General features: G+C 44.2%; 1 protein-coding gene across 1 annotated transcript in view; it reads left to right on the top strand.

The window, feature by feature from the left end:
• The window catches only part of ITGA9 (integrin subunit alpha 9), a 953395-nt gene that overhangs the window by 613382 nt on the left and 320636 nt on the right, over positions 1-19377 (top strand). Inside the window, exon 19 of the mRNA XM_070726333.1 lies at positions 16720-16812. Coding sequence (XP_070582434.1) covers positions 16720-16812 — 93 coding nt within the window. The remainder of the gene's footprint in view (positions 1-16719; positions 16813-19377) is intronic.

The following is a 19377-nucleotide window of genomic DNA, read 5'->3' as shown; positions in this document are numbered from 1 at the left end:
GGCTATATGTTTTTTTTATGTCGGATCACCCTGGTATATTGCCTCCTTTTTGCCTCTAGGCCCAACCCAGGACCATTTCAAGGCAGTTAATTTATTCATAGCTGACAACTATATTTGTATGTATCAAATGTTTTTAGCTGGAATTTTAAAATTAAGGGAGACTAGGATGGTCCCATTTCGGCCTTGTTCTGGCCTCATAAGCTAGCCACACCCTTCCTTACCGGGATTCGATCTGGCAGCCTCTGCCTTGTAAGGCAGAGAATTAGCAGTTGAGCCACCAGACCTGATCCCTCCAGCTAACTGGTAATTCTCTGCCTTACAAGGCAGACGCTGCCAGATCGAATCCCAGTAAGGAAGGGTGTGGCTAGCTGATGAGGCCAGAACAAGGCCAAAATGGGACCATCCTAGTCTCCTTTAATTTTAAAATTCCAGCTAAAAACATTTGATACATACAGAATATAGTTGTCGGCTATGAATAAATTAACTGCCTTGAAATGGTCCTGGGTTAGGCCTAGAGGCAAAAAGGAGCTGTGACGTTCCTTCAATATACCAGGGTGATCCGACATAAAAAAATATATAGCCCCTCCCTGGTACAGAGCTGGAGGGATCAGGTCTGGTGGCTCAACTGCTAATTCTCTGCCCTACAAGGCAGAGGCTGCCAGATCGAATCCCAGTAAGGAAGGGTGTGGCTAGCTGATGAGGCCAGAACAAGGCTGAATTGGGACCATCCTATTCTCCCTTAATTTTTAAAATTCCAGCTAAAAACATTTGATACATACAGAATATAGTTGTCAGCTATGAACAAATTAACTGCCTTGAAATGGTCCTGGGTTGGGCCTAGAGGCAAAAAGGAGCTGTGACGTTCCTTCAATATACCAGGGTGATCCGACATAAACACACACACACACACACACACACACACACATGTAGATTGTTCTGAGTTTGGGTTTTGCCCCATGTAATATTTTGAGTGTCTATATATACACACACACTGGAGGGATTGGATACTGTAGCCTAGAGGTTAATTCTCTGCCTTACAAGGCAAAGATTGCAGGTTCAAGTCCCAGTGAGGGTATGGCTAGCTGAGGGGGCCAAAATAAGGCCGAGATAGATCTATCCTCGTCTCCCTTAATTTTCAAATTCAGCAAAATACATGTGACACACAGACAGACAGACAGACAGACAGACAGACAGACAGACAGACATATATATATATACAGTGGAACCCCGACATACGAAATTAATTGGTTCCGGAAGGAACCTCGTATGTCGAAGAGCTCGTAGGTCGAACCATTGTTTCCCATAGGAAACAATGGAAAAGTGATTAATGCGTGCAAGCCCGAGGGCTGAGGGGAAAAGACGTCGGCTGAGGGGTGCCCGGTGCTTCGGAGCCGGCATGGGGGGGCTTTCCATGCTGGCTCTGATCTTTTCAGATAGGCGCGCCGATTCTCCGCTCACTCCGGGTGAGCGGCGAATCGGCGCATCTGTTTAAAAAGATCGTAGCCGGCATGGAAAATCCCCCCCTGCCAGCTACGAGCTTTTCAGGCAGGCGCGCCGATTCTCCGCTCACTCCGGGTGAGCGGCGAATCGGCGGGTCTGTTTAAAAAGCTCGTAGCCGGCATGGAAAATCCCCCCCTGCCAGCTACGAGCTTTTCAGGCAGGCGCGCCGATTCTCCGCTCACTCCGGGTGAGCGGCGAATCGGCGGGTCTGTTTAAAAAGCTCGTAGCCGGCATGGAAAATCCCCCCCTGCCAGCTACGAGCTTTTCAGGCAGGCGCGCCGATTCTCCGCTCACTCCGGGTGAGCGGAGAATCGGCGCGCCTGCCTGAAAAGCTCGTAGCTGGCAGGGGGGGATTTTCCATGCCGGCTACGAGCTTTTTAAACAGACCCGCCGATTCGCCGCTCACCCGGAGTGAGCGGAGAATCGGCGCGCCTGCCTGAAAAGCTCGTAGCTGGCAGGGGGGATTTTCCATGCCGGCTACGAGCTTTTCAGGCAGGCGCGCCGATTCTCCGCTCACCCGGAGTGAGCGGAGAATCGGCGCGCCTGCCTGAAAAGCTCGTAGCTGGCAGGGGGGGATTTTCCATGCCGGCTACGAGCTTTTTAAACAGACCCACCGATTCGCCGCTCACCCGGAGTGAGCGGAGAATCGGCGCGCCTGCCTGAAAAGCTCGTAGCTGGCAGGGGGGGATTTTCCATGCCGGCTACGAGCTTTTCAGGCAGGCGCGCCGATTCTCCGCTCACCCGGAGTGAGCGGAGAATCGGCGCGCCTGCCTGAAAAGCTCGTAGCTGGCAGGGGGGGATTTTCCATGCCGGCTACGAGCTTTTCAGGCAGGCGCGCCGATTCTCCGCTCACCCGGAGTGAGCGGAGAATCGGCGCGCCTGCCTGAAAAGCTCGTAGCTGGCAGGGGGGGATTTTCCATGCCGGCTACGAGCTTTTTAAACAGACCCGCCGATTCGCCGCTCACCCGGAGTGAGCGGAGAATCGGCGCGCCTGCCTGAAAAGCTCGTAGCTGGCAGGGGGGGATTTTCCATGCCGGCTACGAGCTTTTCAGGCAGGCGCGCCGATTCTCCGCTCACTGCTAAAAGTGGAGAATCGGCACGCCTGTCTGAAAAGATCGCCGCCGGTCCGGTGGGGTTTTGCAGCAACCTCCGAGCCCAGGTTGCTCGGAGGTTGCTGCAAAATCCCACCAGACTGGCGGGGATCTTTTCAGACAGGCGCGCTTTCTCGAAAGGGCGGAGAAAGCCCTCTCTCGCAGCCTCCTGGCTGGGAGCACTTTCGCTGCGAGAGAGGGCTTTCTCCGTCCCTTTCGGGAAAGCCCTCTCTCGCAGCGAAAGTGCTCCCAGCCAGGGAGAGCGTTCAGATCCCCCCACCCCCAGCAGAAAGCGTTCAGATCCCTCCACCCCCAGCAGAAGCCAAGGACTCACCAAGCGCTGGATACGAACGGAGAAGAGCCAGGCTGGTTTGCTTTGCAGAGCCGAATAAAGCGTCACGCCCCCCTGACGCTTTTGGCGGCAAAAGAGCCCAGCATCGCTTCGGAAGCCGCCGAAAGCGTCAGAGGGGCGTGACGCTTTATTCGGCTCTGCATCAGCTCGGAAGCAAAGCAAGCCAGGCCGGCTCTTCTCGGCTCGTATCCCGAATGGAAGCTCGTGAGTCGAACAAAAATTTCTCTACTCTCGCAGCTCGTATCTCGAGTAGCTCGTAAGTAGAGCTGCTCGTATATCGGGGTTCCACTGTATATATATATATATATATATTCCTTTTCTTTTTTAAATTTATAGGCAAGCCATCTACCAGCTTTTTAGCTTGTTCAAAGTAATTTTGTTTTGAAATTTTTATTTTTGTAGCTATTTCTTCTTGTACTACCAAATTCATTTTATTTGTAAGTAAGTCTTTTTCTTTTTTAATTTTCAAATCATTCTATTCTGTTTTGAAGATTATTCATCTCTTTGTATGTATTCTTTTTTTGTGGTATATGTTATTGTTAATCCTCTTATATATGCTTTTGTTGTATCCCAAATATTCTGGATGGAAGCGTCACTATTCCAACTGTTAAGAAAAAATATTCCGTATATACTCGAGCATAAGTCGCTCCGACTATAAGTCAAGGCGCCTACTTTTGCCACAAAAACTGGGAAAATTTATAAACCCCAGTATAAATCGAGGGTGGAAATTGCAGCGGCTACTGGTAACTTATAAAAATGGAAACCAATAAAATTACATCAATTGAGGCATCAGTAGATTAAATGTTTTAGAATATTTATTTCAAAGAAAGCCAGTAAACTAGCTCTGTAAGTTTAAAAGAGGGTAAACAGGTATATATCCCCCCCAAGGCAGATATAGGCAAAAAAAATGCAAGTACCTAGGTACTTACCTCAATCCCCTGCTCCTGCTGGTTTGGGTTAGGGTTAGGATACTTGACCTCTCCTTGCCTCAAAGAGATACAATTTCCCTCTATATTTACTATTACTGAACACCCAAAATATACTTAATTCTATGTATATATGCCATATGTGTAAATAAATATTACACACAGGGACACAAAAATATACTGTACATTATATACTATATAAACTGTGTGTGTATACACACAGAGAGAGAGAGAGAGAGAGAGAGAGAGAGAGAGAGAGAGAGAGCTCTTGTAAAATTATATATGGTACATTCAACCTCACTTACTGTAATAGGAAAAACTAACCCAGAGTCCACTTTCTGCCACACAGTCAACCATAACTAGAACATTACACATGTCTTCAGATGTACCGGTACTTCCCTAGCTTGCACATCACTGTTAGAGCTAGGAAATGTCATGGATTGAGTAAAATGTGGTGATTCTCACTTAACAATGCTTTTGCTTAACAACAAATTTTGAGCTCAATTGTGGTCATAGGTCTCTGTCTGTCTGTCTGTCTGTCTGTCTTCCTTTCCTGTCTGTCTGTGCCTCCCTCCTCTCCCCTCCCCGGGTAAATTAGAGAGTCAATACTGTACTGTTTTTTAATTTAAGGTTACAAAGCAAATGAAGAATCATTTTGAGTATTCTTTAAAATTTCTTCAGTGGGATCCATAGCTTATCTGGCAAAAGATTTTTCACCTGGCACAGCGGAGAGAGGTGGCAAATGGCCAGCCCTTCCCCCAGACACTTCCCCGCACGCTTCGGATGCGCCTGCCTTTCCTACAGCGAAGACAGGCAGCACCTTCCCGAAGCGCTTGGCTAAGCAGCTGGGGGAAGGGATGGCCATTTGCCGCCTCTCTCTGCTGTAGGAGAGGCAGGCGCAACCAAAGCAATGTTCCAAAGCGGTCTCCGGGAAGCGACCAAGGGAAAGGCAGTCGTCTGCCTTTCCTTCAGCTCGAAAGAAGCAGCAACTGCCCCGCCTTCCCCTAGCCAGTTAACTTGAAGCACTCAGTTAAGTGGCTGGGGGAAAGTGGGGCAGTTGCCGCTTCTTTCAAGCTGAAGGAAAGGCAGACGACTGCCTTTCCCTCAGCCACTTCCCGGAGACCGCTTTGGGACATCGCTTTGGGAGAGGGGGCAACTGCTCCCGGTTTAAGAAGCAAGAATCCACCCCTCACCTCACCGGCTTTTCCCCCCTCTTGCGCGCAAGCAAAGAAGCCAGCCAACCACTCGAACGCCGCGCTAGAGAGGAATAAAGCCGGTGAGGTGGGGTGGGGGGGTGGATTCTTGCTTCTGTATTCTCACCAGCCCACTGGCTTTTTTCCTCTCTAGCGCGGTGTTCCAGTGGTTGGCTGGCTCCTTTGCTTGTGCGCAAGAGGGGGAAAAAGCCTGTGAGGTAGGGGTGGTGGGGGTGAGAATACAGAAGCAAGAATCCCCCCCACCTCACTGGCTTTTTCCCCCTCGCGCACAAGCTACCTCAGCCCGGAAGAGGTGATACAGGCTCCCGCGGGCGCCCTCTTGTGGTGACTTGTCAGTCACCCGAGTATAACTCGAGGTCGGGTTTTTCAGCCCATTTTTTGGGCTAAAAAACTCGACTTATACTCGAGTATATACGGTAATTCTTTTTCAATTAGTTGTTTATATTCCAATTCTTCTATTATTTTAGGATTCATCTTCCATCTATTTCTCTTTTTTTGGCTCTCTTTTAATTGTTATTGTAATGGGGTTGTGGTCAGCCCATATTTTGGGTTCAATTTCCACTGTTGTAATGTCTTTTTCTAACTGAATATCTACCCATAACATATTGAGTGTGATGTTTTACATCATTTTGTTTAATTTGCACTTCTTGCATACATATAATATCAGCAATTTGCTTATATATTTTGTTAAAAACTTGACCTCTTTTTTTGTCAGTTGAGCCCATTTATGTTTACTGAAAATAGTTTTACTGTATTTTGCATATTATAATATCCCTATTATTTTATTCTTCTAGTACTCCTTGGCTCCTGCAATGTTTCTGCTCTGTCTTCCTTTTCTACTATTTGCCCTTCCTCTATTTCCTCCTCATTTCTTTCTCTTCCAGACTTTGCGACCCTGACTCTGTGGTACCCTCTAGATGTTCTTCAATAAATCTGTCTTCTTGTTCGATCGTTTCAATAGTTATTTTCTTTCTCTTCCATGTAATAATTAGCCCCTCCAGAACCAACCACCAGAATCAGGAGTATAAACTATTAGCATTTGCCAACAATTTAGTATTTAATATTGAAGAACCATTAGAAACTGGAGAAAAACTCTTAGAGGAAATTAATAAGTTTGGCAAAATGGCAGGTTTAAAGATAAATAAACAAAAGACTAAAATAATTTCTAAAAATTTAATGGACACAGAAAATCAATTGTTGGAAGGAAAACTTGGAATCCAGATAGGAAAAAAAATTAAATGTTTAGGTGTAAATGTAACTGCAAAGTCCATAACAATTAAAGATGACAATTATCCACAGTTACTAGAAAAAATAGAGGAGAAACTTTAAAAATGGAACAAACTACCTATTTCAATGAAAGGTAGAATTTCAGCAATTAAAATAGTAATCCTCCCACAATTGTTGTATCTATTCCAAACAATTCCATTCATTTTAAACAGGATTTTTTTTGAAAAATTGAATAAAAGTTTGACAAAATTTATATGGGCAGGGAAAAGGCCAATAATTAGTTTATTTTATTTATAGGACAACAGAAAACACAGGGGTTTTGGACTGCCCGACTTTGAACTTTATCATCCATTGACAATAATAACTTGGCTCAAAGAATGGATTACCTTAAAAAAAATAAAAGAGTTCTTTTGCTCAAGGGACATGACCTACATCTGTGCTGACATGTATTTCTTATAGATGGAAAAGATAAAACACATACATATTTCAAAAGACACAAAGTTAGATATGTTATTAATGAAATATGGACAAAAATTAAAAATTATCATCACTCTCAAATCCCAGGATGGTTTTCATCAATGGAGGCTATGATGTACCCCAATACAATAGATACCGAAAATGGATTACATATTATGATTTATTAAATAAAAGGAGAGAACTAAAAACAAATACACAATTAGATTGTGAAGTAATAAAGATTGACTGGTGGCCACATGCAAATAAAGGCAACGTTTGAAGAAGACAAAAGAAAAATAGGAATATCAAAAAAGAAATCAGAATTAGACCAGCTATTATTAGGTCAGGACAAAAAAAATGATTTCTAGAATATACAACTTCCTGTTAAAACATAATATGCAGAACTATAATTTAAAAGGAAACATTCATAGCTGGTACAAAAACTTTGAATATGATATTAACTTAGATAAATGGGACATAATGTGGAATAAAAATTATAAACTAACTAAATTGGTGGCCTATAAAGAAAATACAGTGATACCTTGTCTTACGAACTTAATTGTTTCCGGGACAGGGTTCGTAAGGTGAAAAGTTCATAAGATGAAACAATGTTTCCCATAGGAATCAATGGAAAAGCAATTAATGTGTGCAAGCCCAAAATTCACCCCTTTTGCCCGCTGAAGCACCCGTTTTTGTGCTGCTGGGATTCCCTGAGGCTCCCCGCCATGGGAAACCCCACCAGCATTCCAAAAATGGGCACTTCGCTGGCAACGGAAGTCTGGAGGTAGGGTTTCCCAGTGAGGGAAGCCTCAGAGAATCACAGCATCACAAAAACACTGAAGTCCTTGAAACCCCACTTCTGGACTTCGCAATGAAAGCCCACCTCTGTTTTTGCGATGCTGGGATTCCCCTGCTGGGATTCCCCTGCAGCATTGCAAAAATGCAGAAGTCTCGAGGTGAGGTTTCCCATGGAGGGGAGCCTCGGGGGAATCCCAGCAGTGCAAAAATAGGCACTTCTCTGGCAACAAAAGGTCCAGAGGTGGGGTTTCCCAACGAGGGGAGCCTTCGCCTGGCAGTGGAAGTTCAGAGGTGGGGCATCCCAGCGGCCATAGCGAGTTCACAAGGTAAAAATAGTTCAGAAGAAGAGGCAAAAAAATCTTAAACCCCTGGTTCGTATTTTGAAAAGTTCGTATGACAAGGGGTTTGTAAGATGAGGTATCACTGTATATACAAAATGTATTATAGATGGCATCTTCCACCAGCATGACTAGCGCAAATGTATCTCTCTTTCAAACTGAAATGCTGGAGATGTAATGAGAAAGCATATAACAAATCTAATGTTTAAGATAATTAAAAAACCCTTATTTAAAACCAAACATACACACAAACATACGATGCATAAATTGTATAGGCCTAGGGGGAAAAGGGTAGTTCAGTTCCCCCAAGCCTGATGACAGAGGTGGGGTTTAAGGAGCTTTTGAAAGGCAAGGAGGGTGGGGGCAATTCTGATCTCTGGAGGGAGCTGGTTCCAGAGGGTAGGGGCCGCCCCTAGGTCCCACCAGACAACATTGTTTAGTTGACGGGACCTAAAGAAGACCGACTCTGTGGGACCTAACCTTCCACACCTTCCTAAATCCTACTTAGCTCTTGCTGTCAAAATCTGATGTTAAAATCCACTTGCCTGCTGCTCTGTCTTCAGCAGAAACTGAAAGCGAGCCAGTCATAATCTTGGTCTTGTATGCATTAGTATCCGCTCGCTCTACCAGGCCTCTGCTGTCATTCTGTTCCTCCTGCGCATTCACTACTCTTTTCACAGTCTCTGGCTTAATCTCTTCCGCTCGATCACCTCCTGACAGCAAAGCTCTCTTCTCTTCTATTGCCACCTTAATTGATCAGTCCAAAGAGATATCCCCTTCAATATTCCTCCCACTCTTGTCCTGCTCACCTCTCAGCCACTTTTCTTTTGCTTCGTTCTGTGGAGTTGGGCTGTCACATCTCTGGGCCAGCCTGTCAGATCGGCTTCTTTTCGGCCAGCACTAAGGCTCCCCTCACTATCTGGGTGGCACTACTACGGCTTGATTTCCTGGCTCTAATCCTTCCCTGAAGGGAGGTGGAACCGATTAGGTGGTTCCATCCCAGACACCTAATGGACCCAGAGGGCTTTCAAAGGGCACTTGGGGTTATTCCAGATGCACTCATCCACAGTTCAGCAGAGTTTCTTGCTGTAGCCTGGAACAAGACTGCAACAGAGGCTCTTGACTGGATTGCACCATTGCGACCTCTCTGTGGCACTAACGCCAGAAGAGACGTCTAGAGAAGTGATGGAGGAAGAGTAAGTCTGAATCCGATCGAACACTTGTAAGAGCTTATATTAAGACTTACAAAGTGGCGCTCAAGGTGGCAAGATGCACATATAGCGGAATCTCGCCCAGCTGCTCTGTTTAGGGTGACCCGCTCCCTTCTTAACCAGGGGGGAATTGGGGAACCCTTGCAGAGAAGTGCCAAGGAGTTTAACACATTTTTCACTGATAAAGTGGCTCAGATCCGGGCAGACCTTGACTCCGATTAGATAACAGAGTCGACTGACAATGAGTCAGTATTTGTATTTTTAATTCTATATTTAATTTTACATTTTAATTAAACCATTGGGGGATTTTTAATTGATGATAAGTGGGGCGGGTGTAGTGATATGTATGGAATGAATGACTGGTATGGCTGGTATGGGTGAGGTTGGAGGGATTATGGTATAGATGAGGTAAATGGGAATGGTATGAATGACACATTTGGCCCACCTGACACTAGAGAGGCAGGAGGAGAGGCGGCACCTATCTCTGGGGTGGCAGAGGGTCAGAATATCCCGGTGCTGCTGGGGAGAGGCAGATATGGTGGGAGCCACAGATATAGCCATTCCATGGGAAGAAGAGATCGCTGCTTAATAACGATCCCTTGTTCTGGTTCTGTGACCTCAACCCAGGGTGCTGGTGACGAGTGTAATTCTGACCCTGGGCTCAGGCTGCTGCTAATCAATGCCAGGTTGGTAGTAAATACAGCTCTCCTCATCCGGGATTTGATTCTGGATGAGGAGGCCGACCTGGCATGTGTGACTGAAACCTGGCTGGGCCTAGAGGGAGGAGTTCCTCTCTCTGAAATTTGCCAGAACACTTGTAAGAGCTCATATTAAGACTTACAAAGTGGCACTCAAGGCGGCAAGATGTGTGTATCATGCCGCCTTGATTACATCAGCGGGATCTCGCCCGGCCACTCTGTTTAGGGTGACACACTCCCTTCTTAACCAGGGGGTTGTTGGGGAGCCCTTGCAGAGTAGTGGCAAGGATTTTAACACATTTTTCGCTGATAAAGTCACTCGGATCCCAGTGGACTGTGACTCCAATTGGATAACAGAGCCGACTGACAATGAGTCAGTTGAGATGACTGGGGCCTGTACTTGTCCATCTGCCTGGGAAGACTTTGATCTGCTGACACCTGATGAAGTGGACAAGGCCATTGGAGCTGTGAGTTCTGCCACCTGTTTACTGGATCCGTGTCCCTCCTGGCTGGTTTCGGCCAGCAGGGAAGTGACACGGAGCTGGGTCCGGGAGATTATCAATGGTTCTTTGGGGAGGGAGTCCTTCCCAGTTCCCTACAAGGAGGCAATTGTGTGCCCCCTTCTCAAGAAGCCTTCCCTGGACCCAGCCATTCTCAACAATTATCATCCAGTCTCCAACACGGAAGAAGCCAATTATCTAGGCCCTCAGCAGTCAGGATTCAGGCCCGGCTACAGCATGGGAACTGCTTTGGTCGTGTTGATGGATGATCTCTGGCGGGCCCAGGAAAGGGGTTTTTCCTCTGTCCTGGTACTTCTTGACCTCTCAGCGGCTTTCAATACCATCAACCATGGTGTTCTTCTGTGCTGGCTGGAGGGGTTGGGAGTGGGAGGCACTGTCCTTCAGTGGTTCTCCTCCTACCTCTCTGGTTGGTCACAGACGGTGTTGGTGGGGGGTTAGAGGTTGACCTCTAGGCTTCTCCCTTGTGGAGTGCCTCAGGGGTCGGTCCTCTCCCCCTTGCTATTTAATATCTACATGAAACCGCTGGGCAAGATCATCCAGGGGCATGGGGTGAAGTATCATCAGTACACTGATGATATCCAGCTGTACATCTTCACCCCATGTCCAGTCAACAAAGCAGTGGAAGTGATGTGCCAGTGCCTGGAGGCTTTTAGGGTCTGGATGGGTGTCAATAGACTCAAACTCAACCCTGATAAGATGGAGTGGCTGTGGGTTTTGCTTCCCAAGGACAATTCCATCTGTCCATCCATTACCCTGGGGGGGAATTACTGACCTCCTCAGAGAGGGTCTGCAACTTGAGGAGCCTTCTCTGTGGTGGCCCTGACCCTCTGGAACCAGCACCCCACAGAGATTAGGGTTGCCCCCACCCTCCTTGCCTTTCATAAACTTCTTAAAACTCAACTCTGCCATCAGGCATGAGGGAATTGAGACATCTTCCCCAGGCCTATATAATTTATGTATGGTATGTTTGTGTGTATGTCTTGTTTTTAAATAAGGGTTTTTTAGATATTTTTAAAATATATTAGATTTGTTATTGTACAATGTTTTTATCATTGCTTTGAGTCGCCCCGAGTCTATGGAGAAATCTAATAAATAATAAATAATAATAATAATCTCCGGGACCGCCTTCTGCCGCATGAATCCCAGCGATCGGTTAGGTCCCACAGAGTTGGCCTTCTCCGAAACCCAGGGGAAGAGCCTTCTTTGTGGTGGCCCTGACCTTCTGTAATCAACTCCCCCCAGAGATTAGGACTGCCCCCACCCTCCTTGCCTTTCACAAACTTCTCAAATCCCACCTCTGTCGCCAGGCATGGGGAAATTGATTCCCCTGGGCTGTTTCCATTTTATGTATAGTTTGTATGAGATGTATGATTGTTTTCATATTAAGGGTTTTAAATCATTTTATCATTGGATTTATATTGTTTTGCTGTTGTGAGACGCTCCGAGTCTGCGTAGAGGGGCGGCATACAAATCTAATTAATAATAATAATAATAATAATAATAATAATAATAATAATAATCTGACTGCAAGCATAGACATGGTGCTGTGGCACAGATGATCCACTGGAACTTGTGCCGGAACTACCATTTACCAGTGGCAAAGAACTGGTGGGATCATAAGCCCGAAAAAGTGGTCGAAAATGAGCAAGCAAAACTACTGTGGGACTTCTGACTTCAGACTGACCGAATTCTGAAGCATAACACACCAGACATTGTGATCATGGAGAAAAAGAAAGTATGGATCATCAACATCGCAATCCCAGGAAACAGCAGAATTGAGGAGAAGCAGCTAGAGAAATTAGTGAAATACAAAGATCTAAAAATCAAGCTGCAACGACTCTGGCACAAGCCAGTGAAAGTGGTCCCAGTGGTACTTGGCACGCTGGGCGCAGTACCAAAGGATCTCAGCGGACATTTGAAAACCATCGGAATTGACAAAATCTCCATCTGTCAATTGTAAAAGACCGCTTTACTGGGATCGGCAAACATAATTCGCCGCTACATCACACAGTCGTAGGTGCTTGGGAAGTGCCCGACTGGTGATGAAATACGAAATCCAGCATAGTGATCTTGTTTGCTGTGTTGTACTGACATAATAATAATAATAATAATAATAATAATAATAATAATAATAATAATAATAATAATAATGTACTGAGTCTTCCCTTTTCAGATTGCCTGGCTCTCCAAGTCAGCAATTGCTTCAAAGCTGCTTAAAAGTCAAAAAGTTCTGATCAAACCCCCAGAGTGACCGAAGGCTGCTCAGCTTCAGTGTGATGTCATAACCAGAAGTCACATATATATTATTATAATACTAAGAAAGGCAAATCAAGTAAACACTATATTCCCTGTTTCCTCCAAAATAAAAACATCCCCGATATTAACCCCTGATTGGGCTTTTGAATACATGGCAGGAAGGCTGAGTACTTATTTTCAGGGTTCAAAAAAAATATAAGGGGAATATGAGCTTATTTTGGGGGAAACAAGCTAATAAATCAGCAATTAGGTCTCTCATTGGAACAATTTATTTGTTTTAATAAATAAGAAATTCAAGAAATGAATTTTACAAAATAATATAATGCATTTAAGTATCCTGATGTTTTTAAATTGTATTAAGCAAGATGAAAGTGCAATTATATTCTAAAACAGATTAAAATTGGGTTTTTAGCCTCACAATTATCTAGCAGAGTAAGGGTTTTAAGTTGTAGGATTACCTCTTTAATTTTCACTGGGTTTTTCAATAACCAAATTCCCAAATATTTTATTTTTTTGAGTTCTAATTTCAACCCTGATTCTTTCCTGATTTCTATCTGTTCTCTCGGAGCTATATTTAAACACATAATCTCTGATTTTTCCATATTAACCGACAGTCCCGATTCCTGCTTAAACTCTTGTAAAATATTTATTATACCTTTAATCATCTCCATCGGGGTCTGGGTCAATATAATTGCATCGTCTGCAAATAAATTTATTTTCATTTTCATTTGCAATATGTACCGTATTTTTCGCTCCATAAGACGCAGGTTTTTTCCTCCCAAAGTAGGAAGAAAAATCAGCCCCGTCTTATGGAGCGAAGATGCAGGCAGGCAGGGGGGGGGGAGGCTGCGAATTCGATAGCGCCATCCCGCCGGCTGGCTGGCTAGCTGCTGCCTGGCCCCCTCCCTCCCGGAGGAGGGTCTCCCTCCGCACCACCAGCGGCGCTCCCCCCGCCAGCCAGCCGGCCAAGCCCCGCGCCCGCCAGAACCGGCTCCTCGCTCTCCCCCCTGCCGCCCGCCGCATTTTCAGGAGGTGGGGAGGGTCGGGTGGCCCGCCAAGGCCAGGAGGGATGCCGCTGCCCCCCCTTCCCTCTCTCCACCCGCCGCTGCGCCTCCTTGACGCCGAGAGGAAATGCCGGCAAAGGTTTTTCTCAGTGGAGGTCTTCAATGTCGGGGGCGCACGGGCGGTTGCGCGCGCTCCCTATCTCCCTGCTAGCCCACTCGGAATATTCAAAATAAGAAAAGCCTTTGCCGACAAAGGTTTTTCTTATTTTGAATATTCCGAGTGGGCTAGCAGGGAGATAGGGAGCGCGCACAACCGCCCGAGCGCCCCCGACATTGAATATCACCTTCGCCGGCCCCGCCTCTCCTGCAACCCCCTTGCTGGGAACCCGGGATGAAAGTGCTCTCGGCAAAGGTGAGGCGGGCAGGGCGTGCGCGCGTCACCGCTGAGAAGAACGGAGAGAGAACGAGAGTGAGTGAGAGCAACAGACAGCAAGATAGAGAGAAAGTGAGAAAGAGAGAGTGAGAGAAAGGGGGGGGAGAGAAAGAGATAGCAAGAGAGAGAGAACAAGAGAAAGAAAGAGCGTGAGAAAGAAAAAAGAGAAAGAGTGAGAGAGAGAGAAAGCAAAAGAGACAGAAAGAAAACAAGAGAGAGAAAGTGAGAAGAAGAGAGAGAAAGAGGGGGAGAGAGAGAGAAAGAGAGAGGGGGGAGAGAGAGAAAGAGAGGGAGAGAGAGAGACGGAAAGGGGGGAGAGGGGGGAGAGAAAGAGAGAGGGAGAGGGGGAGAGATAGCAAGAGAGGGAGAGAGAGAAAGAGAGAGGGAAAGGGGGAGAGAGGGGGGAGAGAAAGAGAGAGGGAGGGAGAGAGAGGAGAGAAAGGAAGAGGAGAGAGAGAAAGGAAGAGAAAGAAAGAAAGAGGGATAGAAAGAGAGAGAGAGAGTGAGAGATGCTCAGTGAGCCTTTATTTGAAGTTGCCTTTCTTTCTTTCTTTCTTTCTCTCTTTCTTTTTCTCTCTTGCTCTCTTGCTCTTTCATTCTTTTTTCTTTCTCTTGCTTGCTTTCTTTCTTTCTCTTGCTTTCTCTCCTTCCTTCCCTCCTTCCATTTCTTTCATTCCCCCTCTCTATTTTTATTTCTCTTTCATTTTCTTTCTTTCTTTCTTTCTTTCTTTCTTGCTCTTTTTCTTTCTCTCTTTTACCTTCCCTTCCTCTATTTCTTCTTTTCTTTCTCCTTCCTACCTTCTTCCCTCCCTCCCTTCAGTCCTTCCTCTCTTACTCTCCCCTTTCATAAGTTTCCTTGCTTCCTTCCTCTGTTCCTGTCCCTTCCCCCTTTCTTTCTTTCCTTCCTTCCTTCCTTCCTTCCTTCCTTTCCTCCCCCCATTTCTTGCTTTCCTTTTCCTTCCTCCCTTCTTTCCTGCCTCACTCCCTTCTTTCACTCCTCCCTCTCTTCCTCTCCCCTTTTTGGCTCAAAATATTTTTTTTTCTATTTTCCTCCTCTAAAATCTAGGTGCGTCTTATCAGCAGGTGCATCTTATAGAGCGAAAAATACGGTAAATATCTTAATGAAAGGGAGAATAAAGAAGTGTTATGGAGGGAGGAGACAGGGTTAGAGAAAATAATAAGAGAAAAAAGTGAGGGGATAAAGGCGCAAGCAACTAATATATACAAATTGCTAGTGCAGTCAGAAGGGGATACGATTGATGGATTGACTAAATGGTAGCAAAATGAGATATCAATAGAGGTACAAGAAATGGAAAATATAGTAGAAGATATAAGGAAAATTAAAAATACAAGAATCAGGGAAATGAGCAGGAAAATATTACATAAGTGGTATTTTACTCCTGTTCAATTCGCACATTTTCAGCAGAATGTCAGGGGGAATTGTTGGCATGGATGTCAAGACAAAGGAGTGTTTATGCATATGTTTTGGGAATGCCCGATAGTGCAGGAATTTTTGCAAAAAGTGAAAGAGGATATCAATAGAATGCTAAATATACAATGGACAATTACTAAGGAAATGGCAGTACTAGTAAAAAGTAATGTGATGGGAGAATTTAGAGAAATAAAAAAAGCAGCAATAGAAAGCACTCAGGCAGTAATAGTTCTGGGTTGGAAGGATGCGACAAAATGGACAATGCAAAATTGGTATAGGTACATGGTGGACCATATTCAATTTGAAATTATGGAAAAAAGGATAAATTTGGATAATGAAACTGAGTTGGGACAGCTGATGGGACGGTGGGACAAGGTAAGAGGATATATGGCGAGCAGAATCCGAGACCAAGCTACAAGAAATAAATTGGAATCACTCTATAATATGTAAACAGATATATTGCTCTTGGGTTAAGTGGACTATAAATGAAACACCCCCAATTTGGTGGTGGGGAATGTGTGTGTGTCGGGGTGGTGGGCACAATTCACTACGCACTGTTTTATGTTGTGTGATGTAAAAATTGTTAAAAATCAATAAAAAAATATTTTTTTAAAAAAAGGATTACCTCTTTAAAACACTCTATAATTCAAGAAAGTGGTGGTGCCTAAAAATAAGAAAGATGGTCCCAAATGAACAAAATATGAATCTCAAACAATGATTTTGAAATTATCCATGGTTTTAGAAATGCAATTCAAAAAACCAATTATGTATGGGGGGTTTTCTGTAGACAAAAGTGATAGATGCTGAATAATTTTTTTCTTACGACCATTTCACACTATGGATATGTTTCTTGACACAGTAGAGTGCTTGATTTCCCTTTCTTTCTTTCTTTCTTTCTTTCTTTTTCTTTCTTTCTTTCTTTCTTTCTTTCTTTCTTTTTTCTTTCCTTCTTTCTTTCTTTCTTTCTTTCTTTCTCTCTCTGGTTTTCTATTCATTGTAATTTTTGTTTTTGGTAGTTATTTATCTATTTGTTTATTGGCTTACACTAAAATTGAAAGAGAAAATTAGTTATAACATATATTCCACTTATTTAATGGCAGGATAAATCTATTTATCCAGAGTAAATTTCACTGCAGTAGTTTTCTCTTAGATAAATGATACGTAGCCCATGCTGCTGAATTAATCTTGATCTCATCAATTTTTTTCCTGCTATATACTCATTAACTGAAATGTTTTTTTAAAAGGTTTTCCTTCTGTTTCAGGATGAAATGGATATTGCTTGTGAATTGTTGGAACCAGACTCAGACTTCCTTAAGTGCAGTGTGGGTTTTCCCTTCATGAAATCTAAATCCAAGGTATTGCTTCTTGGTTTCCTACAACAATGAGTTTCCCTGCATAGCAAAGAAATGTCTGGGGTGTGAGGTGCTCTTTGAACTTGCTTGTTTTCTTGCAGGTTTTCCATTATCCAAACTAGGTAACATCATCAGTGCTAGAAATCTGTGGATCATAGATGCTAAATAGTCCTCACCGGCTGTACTGGGGACAGACAACTATGCAACACAGTCATTGTTAAAATTCATATGATTATGTCAGGTTGTGATATCATTTCTGGTTGCAGTGGTTAAATGAATCACAATGGGTAGTTAAATGTGCCATCACTTATCTATGGCTTATTAATTAATTTTCTTGTTAGAAGCTGGCTGAGAAAGTCTGAAATGGCAATTGTGTGACCATGGTATGCTGCGACCATACGAAATATGTGTCAGTTGCCAAGCACTGAAATCATGATCACATGACTACAGGGACATTTTGATGAAACTTCAAGGACTGGTCTCAAGTCTATTTTTTTAGCATTGGAATGACTGCCATTTTTTCTTAGAAAGAGCTGCTAATTTTACCTCAAGAGATGAAATTTAGGAAGAGGACAGTGAGAATTATTCATAACTACAGAATCCTAAATGAAGTTGACTAGGAATTCAAAAGGGAATCTTTTTTAGGTGCCAGAAAATGATTCTGTAAAGCTATCTTTGGCAAAGCCATCAAAGATGGCTGTTCTGTCCCAGCATCGAGCCCCCCAAATTAAGATACATACCACTGGATTTAGTACTAAAAGTTTACTACAAATAAAAAGAAGTTTTGAGTCTCTTCTAAAAGAAAGTAAAATCTAATAAAGTCTTCATCACGCTGCTAATAATGTTTTAGCAGCTGACCAGAGCCCCAGAAATAGGCAAACACAACAATAATTACTAGAGTGTAGCAGAGTTCGTTATCATAGACTTACAAAGGTTAGCTGGAAGCATGGAGCTAATGAATGCAGACAAGAATGTGGTTTTCTTTTAAAATCACAAACTGAAGACAAGAAATGCAGCAAGAGTCTGAAATGAAACGGCGTTGTCCTCTGCACCATAGCATCGTGTGATGCAGCCTTAAATTGCCTGAGAGTGTGGTCTAGTAAACAGCAGTGCTACTCGTGAGAAAGCCTCAGAGTGGCCAATCTGGAATGTAGAGTTTGTTCCTGAAACAGAGCAAGTCTTAGGAATAAGTCCAAGTAGACTCTGGTCCTATCTTGCACTTCCATTTCTCTGTGAACTTGACCTGCCACTGTGCATCCCAAATCCAAGTAGGGGAGTCTGGACAGCGAACAACTCTATAGAGAGAATGTTTTAAGATGGCAGTGGTTCCATGATCTGGGTGTACTCAGACTTGAGGGATAATGCATCCACTTGGATGTTCTGTATATGTGATTCGGAAATGGAATCAGGCAAAGAGAAAGGATCAACAGATCTGGCACTGGTTCAACTTTCTCACTGTTTGCAAAAATTCCATGTTTTTACAGTGGGTGCAGACCTCAATCTGATGTCAAACCCCTTCCAAGTGATATCTTCATGTCTCAAAGGCAGTTTTGATGACTAACAGTTATTTTATGAGCCTTGGTGGTGTAGTGCTTAGAGTGCAGTACTGCAAGCTGCTTCTGCTGACTCCTGGCTGTAGTTCACCAACTCAAATCTCACCAGGCTCAAAGTTGACTCAGCCTTCCATCCTTCCGAGGTGGGTGAAATGAGGATCCAGATTATTGGAGGAGATATGCTGACTCTGTAACCCACTTACAGAGGGCTGTAAAATGCTGTGAAGCAGTATATAAGTCTACATACCGTTCCTATTGCTTTTCCCAAATGGTGTGATTTTGTTCGGATAGGTTGAGTTTGCAAGAATAGTATGCGCTTGGGAACAATGGACCACCATCCTCTCAAGTGTGAAGATGCACAGCTCTGATGCCGATATTTGAGGCATCCGCCTCCACCATGGACAGTCAGTTAGGATCTGGGTGTTTGAATTTGGGCTCCTGCATAAAGGCCTACTTTAAGGCCCATAATGCCTGCTGTTCTGGATCACCCCAGTGAAACACAACTTTTTTCCTGAAATTGTCAATAAGGGGTGTGATCAGGATGGCAAATCTTGGGATAAATGCCTGATAATAATTTACAAATCCTAGGAGATGCTGGACATCTTTGACTCTGCAAGGAGACTGGCATATTTTCAGAGCCTCGACCTTGCCAGGATCCATTGTTATGCCTTATGGAAAAATGCAAAAACCCAGAAACTCGATGGTAGTCTGATAGAATTGACATTTCTCCAACTTGGCATAGAGGTGGTGCTCCTGCAGATGCTGCAATACTTGGTGAAGATGTTGGTTGTGGCACTTCTAGGGTGGGAAATAAATCAAGATGCCATCCAGAAAAACTATGATGAACTGGTCCAACAGATCCTTGAAGTTATCATTCATGAAATGCTGGAATACCACCGGAGTATTGGTTAACTTGAAAGGCATGACTATATATTCAAAATTAATTGCTGCATTCCAAGCGCCATCTTTCATTCATCCCTCTCATGCATCCAACTTGCAGATCCAACTTTGTGAA

The sequence above is a fragment of the Erythrolamprus reginae genome, chromosome Z, assembly GCF_031021105.1.
Source record: "Erythrolamprus reginae isolate rEryReg1 chromosome Z, rEryReg1.hap1, whole genome shotgun sequence".
Classification (NCBI taxonomy): domain Eukaryota; kingdom Metazoa; phylum Chordata; class Lepidosauria; order Squamata; family Dipsadidae; genus Erythrolamprus; species Erythrolamprus reginae.
Note: the sequence above shows the minus strand (reverse complement) of the source record. Positions and strands in the feature narration are given on the sequence as shown.